This window comes from Artibeus jamaicensis, unplaced genomic scaffold (assembly GCF_021234435.1).
Source record: "Artibeus jamaicensis isolate MK-2021 breed Jamaican fruit bat unplaced genomic scaffold, CSHL_Jam_final contig_851, whole genome shotgun sequence".
Taxonomy (NCBI): domain Eukaryota; kingdom Metazoa; phylum Chordata; class Mammalia; order Chiroptera; family Phyllostomidae; genus Artibeus; species Artibeus jamaicensis.
The window spans coordinates 4933189-4958791 of record NW_026521986.1 but is presented as its reverse complement, the minus strand read 5'-3'; the positions used below and the strand labels follow the sequence as shown (position 1 = coordinate 4958791).

At 39.3% G+C, this 25603-nt stretch overlaps 1 protein-coding gene across 1 annotated transcript in view; it reads left to right on the top strand.

Moving 5' to 3' along the window:
- KCNH5 (potassium voltage-gated channel subfamily H member 5) overlaps positions 1-25603 on the top strand; it is a 259703-nt gene that overhangs the window by 62970 nt on the left and 171130 nt on the right. Inside the window, exon 7 of the mRNA XM_037129143.2 lies at positions 12627-13053. Within this exon, the coding sequence (XP_036985038.2) occupies positions 12627-13053 (427 nt within the window). The remainder of the gene's footprint in view (positions 1-12626; positions 13054-25603) is intronic.

The window sequence follows — 25603 nt, the reverse complement described above, 5'->3', positions numbered from 1 at the left end:
ATAATGCCTTACATGATTTCATCCATCTATTCACTCACCAAATATCTATTGAGTTACTTGTTTATTCTAAGTATAAGGGATTTAGCAGTATGAACAGGCATACAAATCATCCCCCATCTTCCTGAAACTGTTAAAGAGAAATTGCAGGGGACACTTGTTAAAAAGGGCAAGGGAGACTTTACTCAAGGGGACAGTGACCAGAGGGAACAGGGAAGGGAATTTAAGAGGGAAAAAGGGGGAGAGATTTGGAGGAACAAATATGAAGGACACAGGGACAAGAACTAGGGGGGGCAGAAATGGGAGGGAGGTGGGAGCACAGGGCGGGGGGGGGGCTGGGATGGGAGAAATAGACAAAAAACTGTACTTGAAAAATAACTAAATAAAATTATTAAAAAAATAAAAAATGAAAAAAAAGACTATTGCAATAAGGGAGAGGGATTGAACCCAACTCTGCTGAGAAAAAAGGCAGAAAGGTTGGCTCCTGATTAGGCCATCTGTGCTCGCTAATTGGTGCTTATCAAAGTTAGGTTCCTACCCTCCTACAGAAACAAATGTAGGGGTGCTGTTTTTTTCCTGATTGCATTTCAAAGTGGTGGCTCCCAAATCCTGGAGAAAGAACTTCTTGGGTTGTAAAATTGACGAGAGTCTGAGAGAAGATTTATATCTCAAAGGAGCAGAGAAAGAATTTGTAATTGAAAGTTTTATAAACAAATGCTGTAAGAAAAGGGTAATGAGGAGCTAAAATCAGGAAAAAGCTTATCTCAAGTGTAATCAAACTGACAGAAATGTTTAGACCTTCTTGATCAGAGTTTTATTTTGGTGGAGAAAACATAGTAAATATGTTTAAAATTATGTATATATATTTTAGATAGTGATATACTCTATAGATAAAATAAAATGGGGCGATAGGGGGTAGATAACAATTGGGATGATTGGGAGTTGAGCCATGTAGGAAAGCATGTAGAGATTACATGCAATTGTTAGGTTAGGAATTTACTTTAGTTGCAAAGAAAAGAGATTCGAGCAATCTCAAGTAATGGGAGATTTAATTTAAGGATGGACTTTTTTTGGAACTTTGGAAAAGACACAATGGGACCTTAGGAAGTAGTATATGGTCCTGGACCATGGTAACCCTGGGAACCTGGGCACAGCCAAGTTGTAATATTAGAGAAGCGAATCTGAAAGTGGATCCTTGGTGGAAGGGCTGGGAAGGGAGGGAAAAGTTTATAGGAATGGGGCTACTCTTTGACCACCTTGTGCACATGTCTTGTAGACTTTCTTTGCTATTTTTTAATTATATCTTTAACAATCTCATTGCCACATATTAGCATAAAATGGTTGGAAAAAAGTTGCATTGTAGAAAATAATTTTGGAAGACATGAGCAATTACTCTGTCCTATTTTTTCAGAGTGTGTACGTCTTCACTTGAGTGTTGCACTATTAATGCGGTTCACTGACTGAATTCCTATCTTCTCTTCTTTTTTAGTTCTTGGCTCCCTTCCTGAATCTTTGTATCTTTCACTAATGCATAGTCCATCATGGCCATGCCAGCTTTTCTCTAACTCAGCTCTCACTGCCTGCTACATCATTTCCTCAGCATTTCTTAGATGATATTATTCACACTATAAAACAAGTGTCTAAACCTATTTAAGGATGGGGATAGTTAGGGTAAATGTCTGAAGATGTGACATTTAAGATCAGACTTGCAAGCTGAATAGGAATTAACTACACAAAAGGAGTGGTTGGTGGGTTAGGGAGAGTATTTTAAACATCATATTTGAAAATGCCCCCAGGTAAGAGAGGATGAATTTTTTTAAGAAAGTAAAGAAGTTTTCTATGACTTGAATACAGAGAGCGAAAGACAGAGATGCCCAAGGTGAGACTGTAGAGGCAGGCAGGTTGTGTTAGAGTTTAGATTATTGTACAGGTAGAAACAATTTATTGAAGGGTTTAAAGCATCCACCAACCTAGTTTGTTTGTACATGTATCATAATGTTTGAAAATAAATCAAAGTTTTAGGCAATACACCTTCTTTTAGAGTGTGTATTTTGATTGTGCTTTATATTTGCTGTGGACCCAGGGAATATTAAACAGAAAGTCTTCTTCACAACAAGAAGCATATAAAACTTTAGTGCATTGTGGATATGGCTGAACATCAGTGTCTATTTTTTGTCTATCTATCTGCCGATGCCACATGTTTTGATAAAAATATAAGTTGTGCCCTGGCTGGTGTGGCTTGGTGGAGTGCTGGCCTGCGAACCAAAGGGTTGCAGATTTGATTCCCAGTCTAGGCATGTGCCTGGGTTGCGGGCCAGATCCCTAGCAGGGGGCGAACAAGAGGCAACCACATAGTGATGTTTCCCTCCCTTTCTTTCTCCCTCCCTTCCCCTCTAAAAGTAAATAAATAAAATCTTTTAAAAAAAGAACAGAAGTTGGCTAAAACAAGTTATTTAAATTGAGGTCCTCTGCTGAAGCATGTTAGCTAATGCATGGACTAATTAGGATTATTTACTTCCTCATGGATTTTTCGATAACTTGATTTGGAGAAGTGAATTCTGAATAAGAAGGAGGCAATATAATTTGTCTGGGTTAGAAGTTCAGATAATAATTATAGTTTTCAAATTTCTTTCAGTCTTTAAATTGTGCTGTACAAAAGGAAACAGAAATGGACTATGTAGTCATTCATGTATAAAATCTATTTAGAATAATAATACGGTGGTTATAAAATGGAGCTTATTATTGTTTTGTGTTTTTTATCCAGTTGCCTGATAGGGTGCTACCTGTGAAGATGAAGCAACTATTAATTATTAATTACAACATCAGTGCCAGAGGAATCCGAAATTATTATGAGAGATTAATGTATTCATTTTTTCAGTAAATATTTCACGTGTATTACATGCCAGGAAGTATTTAAAGAATGTTCAAAAGAATGAGCATGATGTGAGTACACAGTCACAAACAGACAAATGTCATGAAGGGAATGTCCTTTGAGATTTTATAATGAAATGACCTGACCTAGACTGGAGAGGGACGTTTCTCTGAGAAAGCAATGACTGAGCCGAGATGTGAAGTATGAATTGAGCTAACTAGGCCAAGGACAGGGGCCTTAAAGAGTTGTAAACCATCCCATTTGGAAGTAATAACAAGTGGATAGACCTCGTGTTTGAGGGAGTATAGAAAATTTAAAGAATTGAAAATTGGGTGGAGAGTGAGCTTAAGAATGTTGAAAGGTGAGATTAGCATGGTAAGCAAAGAGCTAGACCATGCAAGTCTGTGTAAATCAAAATGGATTTTACAGCAATGTATAGAAGCAGAAGCTTAGAAACATAAAAAAGACTGATGGCTGCCAGAAAGGAGGTGAGGGTAGGGGATGAAAGATAGTGAAGGGATTAACCACAGAACATTTTTGCAGAACCCATGGACACAGACAACAATATGGGGATTGGCTTGGGGAGGGTAGAGGGTGAGGCTGGGTGGTGGTAGGAAAAGCAAGAAAAAGCAGGAACAACTGTGACAGCATAAACAATAAAAATAAAATGTAAAAAGAAAGAGCAATGGAAAGATATCATATGATTTTAAGCTAGTAGTGGTTTGGAATTATAACTCATACAGTGTTCAGAATGGGGTCAAATGACTGCCTTGAAAGTCATTAGAAAACTCCTGCAGGTCCGGGGGAGGGATGCTAGTGGTGTGGGCTAAGGTGGAAACCGTGCACATGGAGACTGTGGGTAAATCTGAGACATATTTAGGAGTTAAAATTAATGGGGTTTTTAAAAATAGATTGAGTATTTGGGATGTCAGAGAGAGAAGTGACAAGAATATTTTGTGGTTTCTGATTTGCTTACTAAAATGCCTAATATTTACATTTATTTAGATATTAGAAGAAGACCAGGGACAAAGTCTAGAATGGGATAGTTGAAGGGGGACTAGTAACTTTTTTAAATGGGTGAGACATTTAAATGTCTATAGAAAAGATATAGTGCGGGGGGGGGGAAGTGGATGGAATTTTGAACAGAGTAGAGAAAGTTCGAAATACAGTGAGTGGATGAACACATAAGAAGATTAGTAAAAAAAGATGGTGAAAGATGTTTGAGACTGATGATAATGCATTTATAGGAGCAAGTCTGCCCTATTGTATGTTCAAATTATGACTTTCTTGAACAGCTTATTAACACAGGCATGAATAAAGCTCATAACTGAGCCAGGATTCAAATTTTGATTGAGTTATAATAAAGAGACAGAGATGCTAAGGAATTCAGGGCATATAGTATTACTGAAATTATGGGGCTGTAAAAGGAGGGAAGAGAAGAGTAGAAAGGGTTAGTAGAGGGAGAGAAAGTAGATCTGTTAGTTGACTGGAGGTTCAGTGAAGTGTAAATACTATCACAGTTGGTGAAACTGGACCATTTAGTTTAACAGAGAAGGAGATAGGTTCACACAGCAGGGTTGTTCGATTCAAGACTTCACAAATGATAAAAGTTTTTAGGACACAACAACTTTCAGATTATGGCCGTGGGAGTTGGTGTCTGAGGAGAAGCGGAAAGACTGTTGGTGATGAATTGGTGAAGAAACTGTGAGGCCAGATTGTTGAAAGGGTCATCCACGTAGGGAATGAAGTTACCTAGGATTATGGCAAGATTTTAGGTGAGGTTAGACTTGAGAGAGATTTAGGAGATATATGAAATAATGACTTTGAGGTCTCTGTTCTCATGGAATATTCATTGGCATGAATCTTACTATGCAATTCTGTGGGCATAAACACATAATGTGCTTTCCCCATATTTGTATCAGTTAAGATTTTCCTGTGCCTAACAACTCCAAAACGTTGTGGTTAATAACAATCATCATTTCTTTAACTCATGAGTCTGTGGCTCAACGGGGTGGTTCTGCTAACTTGGGCCAGGTTTGGCTTATCTCAACCAACTTTACACATGCATCCGTGGTAGGCTGCTGCATTGGTTGGTGGCTGACTGGTCTGGGGGGGCTCAAATGGATGATGTGGTCTCTCGTCATCCAGAAGCCTAGTGGGTCTACTTCATGTGGCAGGTGGGCAGGATCCCAAGACCATGAATGAAGGTGCTCTATCTCTTGAGGTTTAAGCTTAGAATTGTTCCAATGTCACTTACACCACATCCTTTTGGCCAAAGCAATCACAAGGCCAGCCTATATTCAAGGATGGGGAAATAGACCTTATCTCCTGATAGAAGAGTTGCAAAGTCACATTGCCAATGGTTGTAGATACAGGAAGGGAAATAATCATGGACATTTTTTTCTTTTCCAATCTACTGCAACATTTTGTGTGTGAGAATGCAAGGTGTAGGTGAAACACTGGGCACCTGGCTATTACAAGTCTGTCTTCCACACTATCACCCTTACTTAATTGTTATGTATCCTTGGACAAGAAAGTTCTTTGATAATATCTTTTTTTATTATAAAGCAAGAAGGGAAGAAGGTAGGAAAGAACATTAGCTGAATTCATTAGTGATAATCAAATGAGAGAATTGAATTATATTTAAATGGCTTTATCATGGAAAAATACTATCTTTATGCTGATAATATCTTGCATCTCTTTAATGTGGGAATCCAATAAATGACTTGAAAAATTAATAGCACAGAGAGTCTTCTGGTTATTGTTCCTTATGCTACTTGTCCAGAAAGGTGGAAGGCTGATGACCAAAGTTCTCCATGAAACCTGCTGTGTTCTGTTACGCATTTGATGTGTTTGTTATTCTCTTCCATCAGGAGAAATGCAGGGACTTGTGTGTTTAGAGCTCAGAGGTGGGGAAAGAGGCAGAGAGCCACTGGAGGGCAGAGGAGGTCGCAGAGGACTGGAAAGTGTGGAGTGAAATGAAGCAGAAAATGAACGAGCAGATAAAACTGGGGGAAAGTACAGATTCAAGAAATTGTTATGAAAAGGTGATAGTGTCAAAGGAGGGCATTTTTTTTGAGGATGGCCTATAAGTATCCAGTATTACCATATGGGTGAAGTAAAAATTCCCAGCAAGCCAAAATGTTCACAGGAGGTGAGTGGATAAAAATAGCTATAGTACATTTACTCAATGGAATACTACTCTGCTGTGAAAAAGAAGAAAATTTTATCCTTTGAGACAGCATGGATGGACCTGTAGATAATTGAAATAAACCAGTCAGAGAAACACAAGCACCAGAAGAATATTTCACTTATAAGTGGAATCTAATGAACAAACTGAACTAAATAGCAAAATAGAACAGACTCATGGAGAGCAGGCTGAGAGCTCTGGCGGGTGGTGTGGCTAGGGGAGTGAAGGAGTTGAGCAAAAAGAAAAGAAAGAGAACTCATGGACATGGACAACAGTGTGGTGATAGTGGGCGGTGGCGGTGAGTAGAACTGCAATAGGGTACAGGAGGGATAAAGTGTAATGTGAAAAAAATTCCCAGCAAGGGAAGTACAATTACTGACCCAATATAAAGGTTATGAGGGTGAGTCATAAAATAAGAAAAATCTGTTATGCTTACAATATTGAATATAACTCCCCCCAAAATCATATGATGTGAAAGAAATTGCAAGTCTGAATTATGTGTTGTGGTGAAATGTTAACCTAACAACACAGCAGCAACTGTTGAATTTTCCAGAACATTATTTTTGATGTTTAAAGACAGCATACTTGAAGAAAATTACACTGATCTTAATGTGGAGATCAAAGCATCTTCACTAAGTGAAGACACCTAGTAATTACTAGCCATATTAAGAAACCGAATATTGCCAGAACCCCCACCCTCCCTTCTTATCACCACCCCTCTCCCAACAAAGGGAGCCGCTATCTTGGCTTCTAATTCCATAGAGAAGTGCCACCTGTTAAGCTTTTTACAAATGAAATTATATAGTATTTACTTCAGTGTCTGGTTTCTTTTGTTCAACATAATGCTTTTTAGATTCGTTCTTGTTATTGCATATTGTTCTAGTCTGTTCATGTTTATTTTGGGGTGGTATTCCATTGAGTGAATGTGAGATAATGTACTTATCCATTACACTAAAGATGAATATTTGTATTATTTTAAGTTTTAACTTATCACATTTTAAAACCAAGTCATTTTGCTTTGAGTTTTTATTATAATGATTTCATTAAATTCTTTTTGATATAAAATAATGGAGAATGAGATAATTAAAAAATTTTCCAAATAATGCTTAGTTATTTGTGTATTTGTGTTCAAAAACTGCTACTCAGAATGAAACTTTGGGGTTATCTTTGGGAGCAAAAAGGAGTTAGGTTTGATTGGAGCACTGTTGCTATGCAGAGACATAGTGGGGAATGACCTCACGGTATAGTCAGAGATGTGACTGAGGACCTTGAAGCCCTGCAGAAAATACTGTGTTTAATCCAGTGTCTGCGATGCGCCCCAGAGGTTATGCCATGTGCTGTCTTTCAGGGAGATTAATCTTATAGTGATTATTGGGGGTACAAACATGAAGACTGTACGGCAGTTGGTTGTCATGGGGAATGTACCAAGAATCTGGAAAACTAGGTCTGAGTGATGCTTCCATTCCTTCCTGGCTGTGTGACTTTGGACATACTATTTGACCTGACTCAGCCTCAGTGTCCTCAAATGAACAACAGGGGTAAAAATTCTGCTATTGTGAGAATAACTGAGTTGATTCATGTTAGAAATTACAGGCTATGTAGAGTTCTAGGGCCTCCACGATCTGACCCCTGTTGTACCTGGATGGAGGTAAGAGGGTGCTAGTGTTTAATGTCCTTTATTCAGTCATGTAGAGAATGCCCACGTTGAAGCCAATATTGCAGGTACTCATGTGCTTAGTTACATTTAACATTATGCTCTAGGTATAGTGAGTTCCAGAGTGTGGTCAGGTAGTGAAGTGGTGAGGAGCAGTGGGTCTGAAGCCAGACTGCTCGTATTTGAATCTTGCCTCCTCCTTTTACTAGCTGCATAAACCTAGTCAAATTAAATTTTTATCCCTTCTGGGCTATGTTTTAATGCCACAAAGAATTGTTTTGAAAATTAAAATTTTAAGTACATACAAAGCTCTTAGAATAGTACCTGGCATGTAGTAATTATTCAACATTATTACCATCTTTTCTGTATTCCAAGTAGCAATGAAGAATCTTGTTTTCTGGTTGGTTTACCGTGTGGAAGTATGTGGTACAGGCTTGTTGAAATCTTCGTTGCACCCTTCTGTGATTCTACCGCAGTTTCCTTTTTTCCCATTTTTTCCCACACTGCCTAATAGGGCACACTTTTAGTTCGTTTTTTTAGCAGTCCTCTTCTGAACATAGTTTACGTATTTCCAATAGCTGTGGTCTGGTCAGTGGAGAAATTAAAGAGAATTTCTCTTTCATACTTGCTGCCATACCTCTATTGATGCAACTTAAAGTAATATAGACTGTTTTGTTATTTATATTTTACTGTTAAATTACATTGAGTTTATTACTAACTAAAATCCCCCAAATTCATCTGAGCCACATTTGCCTGTGTTGCAAATTTTTTTACCTTCATTTGTCAAATGTATTGATGGTTTAATGTATTACCATGCACCAAGCTTTGTAATGGACACTAGGTATATTCTTCAGTGGTTTAGAGTTCCCTGGGATGCCATGCCCACAGAGACACTTGTCATAAAGGGTTATGGGGATAACTGTTACAGTGGAGCTGTGCAAATGTGTCTGATAACACGAAGGAAGGACACCCAACTCTCAGGGTCAGAGAGAGAGGGTGAGGGAATGTCAGTGAAGATGGTCGGGGTAGGAGGAGTGGGAGAAGTCAGAGAAATGTACTTGGAGGAGAGAATGTCGTAAGCTGTCAGATCTTAGTCACCAAGAGTGTGAGGCACAGACCCTTTCAGAAGAGGGAACAGCTTGTGATGTAATGTGAGGCAGAATGGACACCTTAGGGACTACGCATTGCCGAGTGCTGAAAGCAGGAGGAGCGGTTGTGGGAGAGATGCTGACTAGGCAGGTGGGTACCAGGTTTCAAATGGCCTTTCATGTTCTAGTAGACAGTTTATACTTAATCCTATAGCATTAAAGATTTTAGGTTAGGGAAGGACACGATTTTAAAAACCACCAGGTGGTGGCCTGTATAGGGTGATGTGTGAGTTGAAGGGAGTGAAAATAGAGGCAGGGTGACCAATGGTGAGGCTCTTTCTTGTCCTACAAGGAGGAAAAAGCATGAAGTTCTGACCAAGGCATGGCCTGGGAAATGGGAGAGAAGGGACCTTTTTGAGAGATTTAAAAAGTAGACATGTATTGGGCGCTTGGGCACTTAGAATAGTAAGATCCTCAGGACTTGATTGGCAGCTCTGCACCTAGTGGGGGAGGGAGGAGCTGAGGCTCAGTCCCAGGTCGGAAGGACCGGGTAGGCAATGCCGTCGTTCACAAGAGTGGCAAATGGAGAACTGACTCAGGAGCAGAGAAGGGTTCCCTTTGGGACTTACCGCCATCGAACGCCCACGGGACATAGAAAGGGAATGCATAGAAGACATTTAGCTTCTGTTTCAGGAACACAGTGGAGAGTTTTGTGCTAAGAAGTGGACCTGTGAGTCGGCCACCTGTAGAAGTCAGCTGCAACAAGTTCATGTACTAAGTCAACCAGGAAAGGGCCGAGGGTGATCCTGGAGAGAATCCCCACACATTATGGAGGCTTGGAGAAGGGCAGCCCTAGAAAATGATTTTGCCAGAAATGTCAGTTGGGGAGTTGTCTAAAGCCAAGGAGAAAGTAGTGGCATGGAACCTCTGTCAGAGAGTTTACAAAGTACTTTGTGACATTGAAATGGTGTTGGACACGGCTGTAGAAAATATTTTTTTTTTCTGAAGTGGAGTCCAGAGCAGGTGCTGAGCAGCCTCCTTTAGGAGAATCCTGCCCGCATCAGAGAAGAGGGGGAGTGTCCTTTCACTCACCAAGGCCTCGGTCCAGTAGGCCCTCATTCTTCGCATTCCACTTGAGAGTTGGAATGCAACTGTTTGTTAGTTTGAATGGATAAAGATTCTCCTGTTTTTGTTTTTTTTAAATGTTTCCTTTTTTAAACATTTTATTTATTTATTTTTAGAGGGGAAGGGTAGGAGAGAGGGAGAGAAATATCAATGTATGGTTGCCTCTTGTGCATCCCTTGCTGGGAACTGGCCTGCAAACCAGGCATGTGCCCTGACTGGGAATGGAACTGCGATCCTTTGGTTCACAGGCCTGCACTCAATCCACTGAGCTACACCAGCCAGGGCTCCTGTTTTTCTTTTTCTTTCTTTTATAGATGACAATTCAGGTACAAATGACTTTTGTTTGTAGTGTTTGAACAGATGTACCATAGTTCCTTTAAAAATTTTTGTTAACCAAAGAACAGCATCTATAGCAACACTGTTTTTATTTTAACCCTGAGTTTTTCATGCACTTTGACTGTGAATTTCTTTTTTTTCCTTTTTTTTATTGTTGTTCAGCTACAATTGTCTACCACTCCCCACCTCCCACCCTCAGTCCTACCCCCTTTAGCTTTGACCATGGGTCCTTTATACATGCTTCTTGACAAACCTACCCCTTTATCCCCTGTTACCATCCTCCCCACTTCCCTCTGGTTACTGTCAGTTTGTTCTTTATTTCAATGTCTCTGGTTCTATTTTGCTTGCTTATTTGTTTTGTTGATTAGGTTCCACTTACAGGTGAGATCATATAGTATTTGTTTTTCACTGCCTGGCTTAATGCTCTCCAGTTCCATCCACACTGTCACGGAGGGTAGGAGCTCCTTCTTTCTTTCTGTTGCATAGTATTCCTTTGTGTAAATGTACCACAGTTATTTGATCCAGACTGTGGGTTTCTTTAGAGCAGAAGCAAAGCACAATTATTTTAATGTCCCCAGGACCCAAATCAGAATCTTGGCTTATAGAGGTTCTCAACAAATGCTTAGTTTTGTCCTATTTATTTTTATTGTTTGCAAGATTACAGATGTCCTCATTCTCCACCCTCCCTTTGCCCACCCCCATCCAGTCCTTGCCCCTGATTCCCTCAGGCCATCATCAAACTGTTGTCTGTGTCTGTGGGTTATGCCTGTGTGTTCTTTGGCCAATCTCTTCACTTTCTTTCATCCATTCTCTCCTCCCCACTGACAGCTGTCAGTCTGTTCCATGTATCCATTCCTCTGTGTCTATCCTGTTCATGGGGGCATGTTGTTCATTAGAGTCCACATATAAGTGAGATAGTCACATAGTTTCATTTTTTAGGGCTTCCAAGTTCCTTTGAATCTTCTTACCTCTCAATATCTCATGTCGTTGAATTGTGCTAATTCATCTTTAAATTTTATTAAGGCCACTCTTTTGATCTACCTAAAGTTCAGTATCCTCTTTTCTTCCCAAGTGTTCAAGTAAAATGAGTTTATTTTAAGGCTTCATTTATGCCACAGCATTTGCGACTGGGAATTGAAATTGAGCCAGGCTTAAGGACATCGAGGTTGGAACAACAAACTGTCAGGATGCTGCTTCTACTCTTTCACTTCCATAAGGTCTCCTCTTTCTACCTCTCTTTGCTTTCTTTCACGTTTTTATTTTGAAAAATTTAAATTTTATGGAAAATAGTATAACCAAATGCATTTTAACCTTTTTACCTTAACTGTGAAGAATTTTATGATGCCATAACTTAAACTCTTATTAATGTCATCTCTGATCCACCACCCTAACCAGTTCCTCTGTGTCGGTTAGCATTAAGCTCAGAGTAAGTTAGGTTAGATTCCTGTGCCTCTTCTGGGAGACAGAATTAGCACTAAGGATGTCATGAGACTTGGAGGTGATCAGATGAGAGGCTTCCTGGGTCACTGCTCTCTCTTTCCTCCTTGTATGAGGGATGCATTTATCCTATCTTCTTACGTGGCTTGTTATATGCTTCCAAAAAGTAACTGGGGGGCCTTCATTGATTGGAGAAAACTTATGCTTCATTTCCATCTGTATAATGTTGCTTTTGGAATTTTAAGCTTCTCAATAAAATATGATTTAGTTTGCTGCTCTTCCCTTTTTGATATTCTTTTCTGTGACTATTGCTAGAGGAAGATTGGCTTTGGTAGGTTGTGCACCCATTCAAAGTTTATCTCTTCATTTTCTCAAAGTTAGTGCTTATCTCGACTGTGACAGCTGGTAGGGCTGCCAACAATGGTATTGCCTGTTCTCCCCATCGGCACAGACATATTTTCTGTTTGCTTGGCTGTAAGATTGGGATTCCTTCTTCAGACATTTTTCTGTTTGTAGCTATTATAAATTAAGAAATAAAATAAATATTTTAGAGAAAAAGTTTTATAGGAGAAGAAATAAAAGGCCTGAACCCATCACCCTGTTTCTATTATATATTTCATTTAAGCAAATATCTCTTTTGTTTTTTCTCTGTGCCATTTATACTGCACCTATAAAAATAAATTGGGCCTTTCTTAGCTAATGAACTGCTTTGTGCAAGAACTTGCAAATAGCTTATTTCTGAGTGGGAAGGAATCTGCATTCAAAAGATGTTTCTTTATAATTTCATTCAATAAGTGTTTCTTTATAATCATATACATTATGATTATGTTGTTAGTATATAAGTGGGTGATGATCAAGCTCATGAAGGTGAGCCATTGTGCCATTTTCCTTTCTGACACTGTGTGCCATTTCTTTTCTTCTGTTCAGGGAATCAGCAGTCTCTTCAGTTCTTTGAAAGTGGTGCGTCTCTTGCGACTGGGCCGTGTTGCTAGGAAATTGGACCATTACCTAGAGTATGGAGCAGCGGTCCTTGTGCTCCTGGTGTGTGTGTTTGGACTAGTTGCCCACTGGCTAGCCTGCATATGGTACAGCATTGGGGACTACGAGGTCATCAATGAAGTCACGAACAACATCCAAAAAGGCAGTTGGCTCTACCAGCTGGCCTCGAGCATTGGGACTCCATATCGATACAACACCAGTACAGGGATATGGGAAGGAGGACCCAGCAAGGATTCACTGTACGTGTCCTCTCTCTACTTTACCATGACAAGCCTTACAACCATAGGATTTGGAAACATAGCTCCTACCACAGATGTGGAGAAGATGTTTTCAGTGGCCATGATGATGGTTGGCTGTAAGTATCTTGCTTTAAAATTTTTAATTTACTTTTATTTTTACAAGTGATTGTTGTTGGCAATTTTCCATGCTCCAATATCTGGCAGGATTAAAATGAAACTACTTTGTTTTCAAAAGGTGTTTAATCTGTATCATTTTCATTGCTTTGATTTTGTTCAACTTTAGAAAGTGAAAAATGCAAAATAATATATTTTACTTTTTGGAATATGTTAACACATTTAAAATAGTGTGGATAGACTGATATAAGCATCCAAATGGAAACTGTGATTCAGTTCCATTCACAGTGTTGTACCTGGCAGAACGCTTTCCCAGGGAGACCAGCATCTAGACAGGCAGCATCTGACACATGCCATAGGTTTTGTTGGCAATGCATTCAATTCCAGAAAAGCAGACAGGATCTGTTGTGAGATACATAGTTTAGAAAATATTTTTCTAGTAGTTTAGAAAATGCAAAATAATAGAATTATTTAATTAAAGTTGACTTCAGGATATGGTTTGATGCAGGTTTTATAATTAAGACCAGTAAAAAAAGGTTTATAAATTTAATTTCCATTACAAACACTTTAAGTTGGATATATGCCTGTTTGAGATAATGTAAGGATTAGTAAATATAAACCTATTCACCAATGACAAGAGTTTCTAGGATTTAGCGCGGGTACCTGGGTACTAAATGCCTTGAGGGCGCTCTTAGGAGTAGAATGCTCTCTAATGGACCTGAAGGCCACGTGTTCCACACCCAGAGAGACTGGGTGATATAAGAAGGCCAGAACACTAAGGAAATATATACCAAAGAAGTTGTTGTAAAATAAGGTCTTAGGGAGGCGTCACCTATTCATACCTTAAAGTTGACTTAGATGATTTATCCAAACCTAGTTTTGATACCTAAAGTAACCTTAATATCATCGTGTTGGAGTTTTGATTGGTGTTGTTAGACACTGTTAAGCCTTCTGATCACAGTCATTGGTTTTGGTCTAAACCATCCTTTTTAAGTTTCACGTCACAGAGGTTTACATTTTGACACTGATGGGAAAGATGTTAGGACCCAGGAGTGCCAGATGGCCAATGAAGGGTCAATATCCTGGGTTTACGCAAAATAGTTTTCAGAGTTCAGAATGTCTGAGAGCTGTTGGAGTACCTATGTTCATAGTTGTATGGTTTTTGCCCCTCTACCTCCTTTGTACAGGTACAGAAACAAGAACTCACAGGTTCTATTTGCTGGTTAAAATTAACAGTTAGAGGGAGAGTGAGGATTCCAAGTGTTGTTTGCTCCAGAGGCTTTAGGAGCAAAAAATTCTTACATCAGGAGACATTGTGCCTATGTACCAAGATGGTAAGATGAATTAGCAAAAAGGTCTTTTATAAATTCAGAAGACAATGTTTTTTAAAGATGTATTTATTGCTTTACTACTTTTAATATTTATGTAATGCATTTTGCCTTAGAGCATAGTTAGATTTTTTTTAATGTATTTCAAGTAATTATACATTCACCGGAACTTGTAAAAAGATAGTACAGAGAGGGCATTGTGTTCTTCACCTTGTTATCCCCAATAAGTTAGGTCTTATCACACTCCAGTATAAGACCTCCACTGACTTTGGTACAACAGATAGTTTGCTGGTATTCTATCACGAGGGTGGATTCCTGTAACTACCACTGAAATCCAGGTACAGAATAGTTCCACCCCCACAAAGATGTTGTTGTAAAATAAGACCTTAGGGATCCCTCATGTTACCGGATCTATAGTCACATCTAATCATTCCCCCAGTACCCCAAGCCCTGCCAACTATTGATCTGCTCTTCATTTCTATAATTTTTTATTTTATTTTGGGAATGTTGTATAAATGGAATCATACAAAATGTGACCTTTTGAAATTGGCTTTTCCCACTCAGCATGATCCCCTTGAGATCTAAGTAGTTGAGTACATCAATAATGTGTTCCTTTTTATTTCTAAGTAGTGTTTCATGGTTCGGATGTTTTCCTCTGTCTGACCATTTATCTGTTGAGGGGCATTTTGGTTGTTTCTAGTTTTGGGCTATTACGAATACAGCTGCTTTGCACATTCACGTATGGTTTTCTGTTTGGATCTGCGTTCTCTGACCTCTGGGGTAAATACCCTGGAATGTGGTTGCTGGGACATATGCTAAGTAAGTATATATTGAGTGTTTCTTTTTCTTTTTTTAAAAAATTAAATTTTTTTTAAATTTATTTATCTTTAGAAGGGAAGGAAGGAAAGGGAAGGGAAGGAGAGAAACATCAATGTATGGTTGCTTCTGGTGCATCCCCTGCTGGGAACTGGCCCCTGCTGGGAATTGGCCTGCAACCTAGGCATTTGCCCCGATGGGGAACTGAACCGCGATCGTATGGTTTGCAGGCCCGTGCTCAATCCACTGAGCTACACCAGCCGGGGCCTATTGAGTGTTTCTTTTAGGAAGTTAGCCAACTAGTTTGCAGAGTGGATATACCGGCATAGCTACATTTTTCACAAGGGAATAACAGGAAAATAAAATGTGTTGTATGTAGAGTTGAAGGACACCATTATTCATTTTGTTTTCCAAGCCCCAAACCTGGTACTCATCCTAGGTGTTGTTCTCATGTGTTTTATCTGTTTGTAACATGCTCTGTTCGCTTTGCCTTCTTTCCACTTCATAACTTAACACCCAAAACCAAGTTACCACCATCACTGGCCTGGACGTTTGCCATAATTTCCTACATGTTCCGTCTGTTTTTACTCTTGTCCCACAATCTCTACCCAAAGTGGTCCTTTTAAGGTAAGTGACAAACTATAGAAATGATCTCTGAAAGTATAGTTTAAAATAATTAAAAAATACTTCCAAGAAATAAAAAAATGAGATCACACCATTCCTTTGCCCAGAGCCCTGCAATGTTTTCCAGTGCACATAAAATAAAATTCATGTTCCCTATCCCTTTTATCAAAGCCTTAATGGTCTGAAACTTGCCTGCCTCACCCTCTTCACTTTCTACCATTCCCAGCCTTGCTTATTCTACTCCATCCAGGCGAGCCTTCGTGCAGGCTGTCTACACATCAAGCCGAGTCCTGGCTCAGGGTCTTTGTTTTTGTCTATCTCACTTTATAACACCTCTCCTCTGTGTTGTGTTCTGAATTCATACAGGCTCACACTTCAATTTCCTCTTCAGAAATTCCTCCCACTGCTACCCTACTATTAAAAAAACTACCCCAATGGCAGCCACTCTTGTTCTCTGCCCTTGAAACTTTTTTTCTTCTTCCTTGTACTGACCAAGACCTGAAACCATGTTGACTCTGTATTTATTTTCCATCAGTATGTGAGCTCCATGAGAGTAGGGCTTCTGCCTGCCTTTATTTTGCTTTTGTAGGCCCAACTTGTTAATAATTTTTAACACCATGCTTAATCTAAATTTGTTGTATAAATGAATGAAGTTGCAGATGTCCGTGATGGTCATAGTGAGGTTCTCCTGCTCTTGGATCCACTCCAGTTAGGTCTCTGGAGAAGACACATGGCAGGAAAACTCAGTCTTTGAGTTTTGGCCCCAGTTCCTTTGTGAGAGCCTTGGTGAGCTCATCTGTGTTGTCTGCCTGTGGCAGTGTAGTGGCCCCTTTAGCTGGATTGCTGCAACCCTCAGCCTCTCCGTAGGCCTGGTGATAAGTTTTAAGGGGCTAGTCAGTAGAAGGACCAACAACTTTTCCATCACTTTTTACCATTTAGCTCCTGAATCTACCTGCATTGGAAATTTTCACTTGGATTTAGTTGAGTTTTCAAAATTTCATTTGATTCAGAGTTGGTCATATTCCCTCTCAACTTCATGGGTGTCCAGTTATATTGAGCATAAACATTTCTTTCTTCTCCTTTCTTTTCCTTTTCTTCAGTTCCTGTCTTCATTTCATGATGAAGCCCTGGTCCTTTTTCCTTTTTTGAGTTTTTGCTATTTTCTTTCAACATCTGAGAAGTTATTTTTTGTTTATAAAGCACTTCCTGGTATCTTTTGCATGTTGATTTAGGTTTTCTTTTTATGTCTCTGAATAAACTTCAGTCCCTATAGACATAGTGTTCCTAGGAGATGCCTTTTAATTTCCTTCTTGGATCTGGGTCATTCGTAATTTCATGGCATGCTTTTTTTTAACAACCTCTAAGAAGATAATAGAAAACTGTCAGAACCCATGAGGTGTTACAGTAACTTCCCACAATTCTGAAATCTATTTGATACACATATATAAAATATCAAACAAATGTGGCTGTTGCAGATGTCTGCGATCTTAGTGTACGTTCTTCCCTACAATAATGCTAAGGAAAACAAGCCAACCCCCAGTGTTACCATCACCAGTGTGTGTGTGTCAGCAGCCATAGACAGGGATTTAGTGGTGGTGGTAATGGTGGTGGTGGTGGTGGTGGTGTGTGTGAAAGAGAGAGAGAGAGAGAGAGAGAGAGAGATGAGGAAGGAAAGAAAGTGAAGGGGCGAAAACCAAAAGGGTGATGTCTTCAGTTGTGCTAGGGTTCTAGTCAATCCATGCTGGCTGTTTGAGAAGCACCCCTTGTAACTTTACAATGTAGTGACTGAGAGAAAGGTTTTACAAAAGTTGTTGGAGATACAGTATTCCGCTGAGAAACATAATCCCTACTTATAAACGATAGACTCTTTTTCTGAAGAAGGACATCTGAAGTTTTCATTCCTTCCAGCAATAAGGACATTTCAGTGGCAGCACTTACAGTTTCTAGGTCCTTCCTGACAAACCTTCAAGTAGAATTTATGACTGTGGCCTCCCTTTAATCCTGCTCACCTTGTGTTTCCTTTTGATCCCTCCTGTGTCAGCAGGATCCCAAGATATTCCCCTTACCTGTCACCTAGAGATTTCATAGACCAAACCTTTCATGCGTACATTTGCCCCAGGGGGAAAATCCTCCTGCTCTGGTTCTAGAACTGGAAGGTTGTTTGGATCTTCTCAATATATGTCTCCTACCATCTATTCTTTAAAAAAAGATTTTAGTTACTTATTTTTAGAGAAAGGGGAAGGGATAGAGAAAGAGAGGAAAACATCAATGCGTGGTTGCCTCTCACATGGCTCGCACTGGGGACCTGGCCTGTAACCCAGACATGTGCCCTGACTGGGAATTGAACTGGCGACCTTTGGTTCACAGTCCACACTCGATTTACTGAGCTACATCAGCTAGGGTTGTATATTCTTTATATCAAATTTATCTTTTTTTCTCAGTCTTAGCATGCTCCATGCCTTGGGTGACCTGCACATTTCTGACAGCAGCCATTGATCTCTCAGGAGAGTCATCTCCCCCGCCCCATTTCTCTGTATTGTCCACTCATGAATGAACCTGACTACTGTGCTGACGTCCATGAAATTCACAACCAAAGGGCTTTTGTGAAAGGATATTTTTGTAGTTTAGTTCTGCAGCAGTTGTAGAAAAGAACATTTTTTTTGAAGATCAAGGTGTGGGTAATCTCTTTGCTAATTTGCTCAGTAAATACTTAATGATGCCTCTCTGAAATGTTTTTTAATCCATTTTGTTTATATAATCTTATTATTGAGCCCCTAATAATTTTCTTTTTTTGAAAGATTAGCAGGCTGACTAATTTTGCTTCTATTCAGAAAGCACCTTTTGCACAGATGGTTTGTTTTGGTGGCTATAAAAGGAAGGAATATGAGTATGGAATTTTTTGGATATGGTTATCCTTTTCCTATAGTTTATGAATCCTCTTCTAAAGATTTACCAAGAAAATATGCTTACTTAGTCCTCTCTTCATTACTAAATAATGACATAAATTGTATTTTAGTTTAATCCAACCAGTATAGAAAATTATATTTTTGTATCTTTCTGTGTAATTTTATTAAAAAGAAACATAAAAGCATAAGTTATGAATAACTTTTGGCCATGATAATTTGTGTTAAACCATCAACTTCTCCCTCCATATATACAAAATTTCCCCCTTTATACATATGTGTGTGTGTGTATATATATATATATATATATATATATATATATACATTCCTCTCTCTATAGTTTATTTGCTTTGTTTTATTTTAAAGAATTATTAAGTAAGTTAGTAAACATGTAGATGGCATATTTCAAAGGACTTTAAGATCAAACTTTGTATATTTCAGGGTGGGGCAAAAGCAGGTTTACACATTTTTTGTATGGTATATAATACAATAATAAATAATAATACAAGAATAAACTGCTTTGTGCACTCACGACTGTAAACCTACTTTTGCTTCATGCTGTGTTTTATTTACATGCATTTTTACTCTTTCCATTGTTGCCTGCTTTGTTGTTAAATTCAGCAGCCTGACATGTGATATTCAATCATCTGAACCTGTTGTTCTGGGTTGCCAGGCAAACTAAGTCTTTAAAAGTAAAACAAAGCAAAACTAAAAACTATAAATAGGAAAATTGTCAAGGTTTAATTGGTAGACAGGAAACCTAGTCATAATAATGCTAATCTGCAGTTTTCAAACTGGATGTAATTGATGATAGCTGAGACAGTGGGAGAACTTTCTATAATTGACTGGTACAGTTTATGATGCAGAAGGCACATAGTTTAGTATATTTAGAAGTATAGCAGGATCATCTGCCAGTGGGGTGGGTATGAAGGGAAATTTGGATCTCCATGTGGGTGGTTATGTCCCACCAGGGAGCACTTGGTTACGCACTGGTCACTCAGCATCACACCAAGGAGGCTGCCATGCCTTCTGGTCTCCAGTTGATGAGATCATTTAGCGCCCTCTGTGAAGTTCAGATGAAAGCCAAACTGAGATTATGGGCATTTCCCTTACTCCTCTCCCTAGGAAAAGGAAATAACGAGAAGATGGTGAGACCCAGAGACTGGGAGAATGTACAATAAGTTGAGAACAAAGGCCTGTGCAACTTTGTCTTTGAATCTCTCTAGGTTTTATTTTTTTTCAATTGTAAAATGTAGGAATTAAACTAAATGACTTTTAAGGCCCCTTTTAGTGCTAACAATCTGTACATCTAGGATTCTGTTAGTGAACTTACACCACTGTCCATAGGATTGGGCTGGTGCTCTTGGAGATGATATGAAAAAGAGAGGTGTCACTTAAAGGTTCTAGGGCTTTTCCTGTGCATTGCATACCTTGTTTTATGGATAGTGAGGCATGTCTTGGATGGAAAATGTTCAGTAAAGAGTTAAGAGGGGAGACTGTTGGGAAATTATAGAGAAGAAATATGCTTTCGGGGAAAAAATATTTTTCCATATAGACATTAGGCAGCTGGGAACACTGAAAGCCATTTGCCTCTAGTGCAGAGAAATGGGGCCAGGGAGCAGTCTGGCCACCTTGCCACTGGGGAGTGTGAGGGATGTTTGGCCCAGATGGTATCCAGGCAGTTTTAAAAGTGAGTGGTTACTCTTTCCCAACATTCCTCTATACATCCTAAAAAATTCCTCTATACATCTTAGTATGAGACTGCAGGTGACTAAGCTACAATATTAAGTTATATGTTAAGTTGTTCCCTTGCCCTCGCTATCGTGGTGTAGGTAGGAAGTGGAATGTGAATGAGCTGATTTTCATTTCTGGTTTTAGTTTTAGCCAGATGGAGAGAGCTTTAAGCTTAATGTTTATTTTGGAAACTGGGTCAGTTCTTTGTGTCAGCTTTACCCCTCCTTGTAAAAAATTGTTTGTCTTCTTTTTTTCTTCTTTTGAATGAGCTAAATACCTTGTGAGGAAAAACATTTTGTGGAGTCCAAAGTTCAGGGTTATAGGTACCTTTCTTCATAGTGTAGTAGTTTCAGATATATAGTCCAATGGTTAAAAAAGGACTCTGTGATATTCATTTTAGTTCTTATTTCTTATTCAAAGTTGAATTTATATCTTTTTCAGGATTATTCTTTTATAGTGAAGTTTCTTTTTATTCTTCACAAAATTTTCACAAGGCCTCTCAGATCCTGTTGAGGTTGAGTTCTTCCAGAAAACAACAAGAAATTTTCTGTGGCCTATTAACCAGCCTGGCCTGGCCTCTTTGCTTGATTTCTGGAACTGCCTGTGCCCTGCATCCCTAAACATTCTTTAATTCACTCAGCATTGTCCCAGGCGTTCTGGTAGGTATTTGAATTAGAGAGACAAACTAGGTAGTTCCTGGTCCTCAATAAGTTAGTGATATGTTGAGTGTGAGACAAGAAAATCACAGAATCATCTCTTTCTTTCTCTCTCATTCTCTCCATCCCCACCCTCAATCCTATCTCATCTCTCCTGTAAGCTAAGAGCTAAGAGTATGAGCAGGTGAATAGAAAAGCTGGGCTGAACTCTAAGGCTGGTGAGTACAGGGTCTGTGTTTGTCCTGTTCATCATTGTATATGTAATACAAAGCATTGTGCTAGTTGAAAAGTTATGCTTATTAAACATATATAGAATGAATGAATAAAAGAAAGTTCATCTAGCTCAGCCTGAAGAATACAGGAAATATTGTAGGAGAAAGTGACTCGAGCTCAGACTACAAAGAGAGAACATAAATGGTGCAGCATTTAGGTAGTTTTCCAGGTAAAGAGATCATGTGAAAAGAACGCATGATAGAGTTGGACAACAAGAGTGAAATGGCCTGGTCTTTTTGGAGGGACTCCATGTATTTCACTTGGGCGTGAGGGGAATGTAGATGCGGGTGGAGAGGAAGGAAGGAAGCAGGATGTCAAAGGCTTTCATAGCTGAATTGGGAGTTTGTCTTTTATTTGAAAGATTGTGGGATAAGTAAGAATTTCATTCTACAGTGCGAAAGATGGATTGGAGGAGGTAAAGGCTGTGGACAGAGATAGCAGAAGGCAGTAATCCAGGAAGATATGAACTTCCTGGATATAAGGTAGTAGGAATATGGAAAATAGTATAGTTTTAGAACTGGCAATATCTTCTTTTTTTTTTTTCCTCTGTTAAAGGGCAGGTATTAACTTTCTTAGGCTTTGTGGGCCCTAAAGTCTCCTCGGCTGTGGCAGTGCTACAGCAGTCGTAGACATACATGAATGAGCATGGCTGTGTGCCAGTGAAACTTTAAACAGGTGGCTGGCCAGTTCTGGCACACTGGACTTGGTTTCCCCAGCCCAGCATAGACAAGATGGATTGTGAAAAGGCCATGGATTTTAGAGTCAGACACACTTAAGTTCAATTATTTTCATTATTTATTAAGAATTTACATCCATTACCTAAACCATCATCTATAAAATGAAGATGATAATCTCTACATTGCAGAAGTATTTGGAATACTCAAGAAGAGATTATATGTAAAGTTCCTGAAACATTTTTTTTAAAGTTTTTATTGGTGAATGGATGAAGGTGTTGGACATGGTGGATGGAAGAGTTCAAAGAACTTGTAGATTTTTGACTGATGCAGCTGAATGAATGACAAAGTTCTTTTCTGAGATACAAAGGAACGAGCAGATATTACTAGGGGAAGAGGGTTGTTCTCTTCTGGATATTTTGAGTGTGAGGGGCCTGCAAGTCAGTCGGTCATAGATCTCCGTAGGTTTGACAGTTACAAGTGTGTTAGGAGTTCCAGAGATGTGAGGCATGGAGAGATCTCTTTGGGAGTCACGGTAGAAAAAGTAAAACTGATGCCAAAAGAATGCAGGATAAAGTTGGAATGAGGGTGTCCAAGGGTGGACATTTGAGGAAGGAGAGACCCAGAGGGGTTAAGAAGAGAACCCAGAGAGCTAAACAGGATGCATGCACCTCAAGGAGTTTCTTGCTGACAAAAAATGAGGGAACTTTAGGAAGGAAGCGAGGACAGCAAGCCAAAGGGAGAGTGAGTCAAGAGAGATCTGGCTGGCATTAGGTGATCATTGGTGACCTTCAATGAGGAGTTCCATTGGATCATGGAGGGGCCTTTGTCTTTATGGAATCTACAACTTATTTTCTATGTGAAGGAAAAAAAAATTTATCAGTAGCCATTAACCTAGTGTAGGTAGATTATGCTTAAATTAAAAAATTATACAGAATTTTTACCTCCAATTTGCTTTTTTTCTGAATCAACTTTCAAGTTCAATAAAATATATTTAAATTAGATTATTAGCTGCATTACATATACATGGAGGTTTTTTTGTGTTACAAAATAGCAAACAAAATTGACTTGGAGAGAGGTTTTTTTAATGAAATCTCATTTTCTAAGAGCAGTTATATTACTCAGGAGAATTTTATTTACTTGTCATGACAGGATTATTTGGTGATCTTCTAAAAAATTTAGCATTGATTCCTGGGACTGCACGTATTGCCTGGGACAGTTGTTGCCTAGTAGATTAAATGGTGTTGTGCTAGAGAAAAACATGGGGAGCTTATATAGTCTTTACATATGTGGTATCAAGGATTAATTGACATAATTTTAATTTTGATAAAAATAAAGTACTTGGCAAAAATTGTTACAGGTTGAAAGTCTATAAAATCCATAGATGAATATATTTAGAACATGTTAAAATAAATGTTATACCGAAAGACCTTCGTGCATGGTTTTAAAAATTGCATTGGTATGCTCAGAGGGGGACATATTTTGGAGCAATTTCTAAGCCAGTTCCCAAGTGACTGCTTCTTTCCTATTTATTTAATATTTATGTAAATCGTGAAGAATGACTTAGGTCTCCTTGGGAGTTCGGATGCCGGGCACATGCTTCTGGCTTTGAGCTGTATGTGTAGGTAAGAAGATTTCTATTGGATGAAACTATATCCAAGTTGACTCTGGAAATACTGGAGGCTTTAAAAAAATTCACTCGAAGCTAGCTCTGGAATTACCTTTTAGATCATATCATCTTTAAAGTCGAATCTATGTTTAACAACTCCTAAAAGTCTTCCTCAAATTTGGGAGCCTTACGAATTTAAAATGAATATAAGAGAAAACACACTCATGCCTCTCATTAGACTTTGGCATAAGAGATAGGTTGACTCTTTTAAGGAGACTTTGGGGTGGGAGCCATGGACCTTGGGAGGTTTTCTTAGTGCTTATGAGTTAGCCTGTCAGTTTCCTTAGAAAAGAATCCCCGTGGTAGGTGTGATTCCCCAACTCTTTGCCCTTAGGAGGGCCTGCCTAGAGAAAAACATCATTTCCCTGGCCCATACACACTCCAACGCTCTAGATCCCATTATCCCTGCCCTTCTGCTGCACCACCCCCTGAAAAATTCTGGATCTGGATATACCTGCCTCTTTTGCTCCTGTTCCAAGATCACAGAGCACTATCTGGAGTAAAGCACACAGCTGTGGGAACAGGTGCCACTAAAATGCACAGTCTCATTTATTTTATGTCATCTCCCTTTCACATCTGCTGAGCAGCTATTCTTATGCATCTCTCACATGTTTCCTTCCCACTTCTCTGGAACCTATGACCACAATTCTTCATCTCAGCTGATGGCCTTTCTTTTATTTCTCTGAAAAAGAAAGGGTAGCAGTAGCAGACATGCATCCTTTTCATTCTCGACCCTCCTCTGGCAAAGGCAAGCTAGAGGAGGAGGAATGGGTGGGAGTGAGGGCACAGCTGAACCTCAAGCAACATCGTGGCCTAAGTAGTGGCTTTTCTTTTAAGAGAGACAGGAAGACTTTGAAAGGTTTTACGTCCACGAGTGGCATAATTTGTTGTACGTTTTATAAAGATCAATCTGCTTGCTGTGTGGAATTTAGATTGTAACTGCTCAAGGATGGAAGAGGTCAAGGTGAGAGATGATGGCAGAGCAAGTAAGAATTGGTTAGATGCTGGACAAATGGTTGGAACCAACAAAATATGAGAGTATGTGAGAAATTGAGGGTCAGGATTTACTTTAAGGCTTTTGGAGCAAGCAACTGGTGTGCTAAGTTGAGGATGGTCATTTGTCAGGTGGAGTGGGTGGTTAACATGTCCGAGTCTAGAGTTGCGGAGTGGTCCAGGGTGAGGACATATGGTAGATTTGTTTTGCTACTGATGTTCACACTTCTCTTTTCTGTGTTGTCCATTCTCTCTCCACTGGCTCTTTCTTGTCAGCCCATAAACATGCTCATATCTCTTCAATCTTAAAAAATACGTACATGAATAAAACACTCAACTCTGCACTCTCTTTACCTATATCTGTCTACCAATTCTTCCCTTTTTAAGCATGCTTTTTAAAACATGTATCTTTACTTCCTCATCTATTGAAAGTAGACTTCTTCCCCTATAGCACCTCTCAAAGTACATTGGCTAAATTTCACAGCTGCGTCTTCATCCACACAGGAACATCTCCTTTGGCTTGTTTTGTTACATAGGTAGCTAGATATTAATAAAGGAAGAAAGGAAACAGATACCGTTGAGCCTAATAATGGTCTGGGAAGCTAAGTCCAGTACTACAGCTTCTCGCACTCCCCAGGCCATCCTCTGCCCTCAGGACCTAATCCCTGACAGTGGACACAACAGGGGAGAAATAAAAGCAGCAGGGAAATCTCCTCTGCTGGGCACATGCACAGTAAAACCCAAGATGGCCGCTGCAGAGGCCTGCCAGTCTAGCCTGGGAGAAGGAAGGGATTGACTAAGGAACCCCAGCAGATCTAGGAAATGGACTGGTTAGGGGGAGGATACAACAGAAGCCCGGGAAAGCTCGGGAAGTTGATTGGT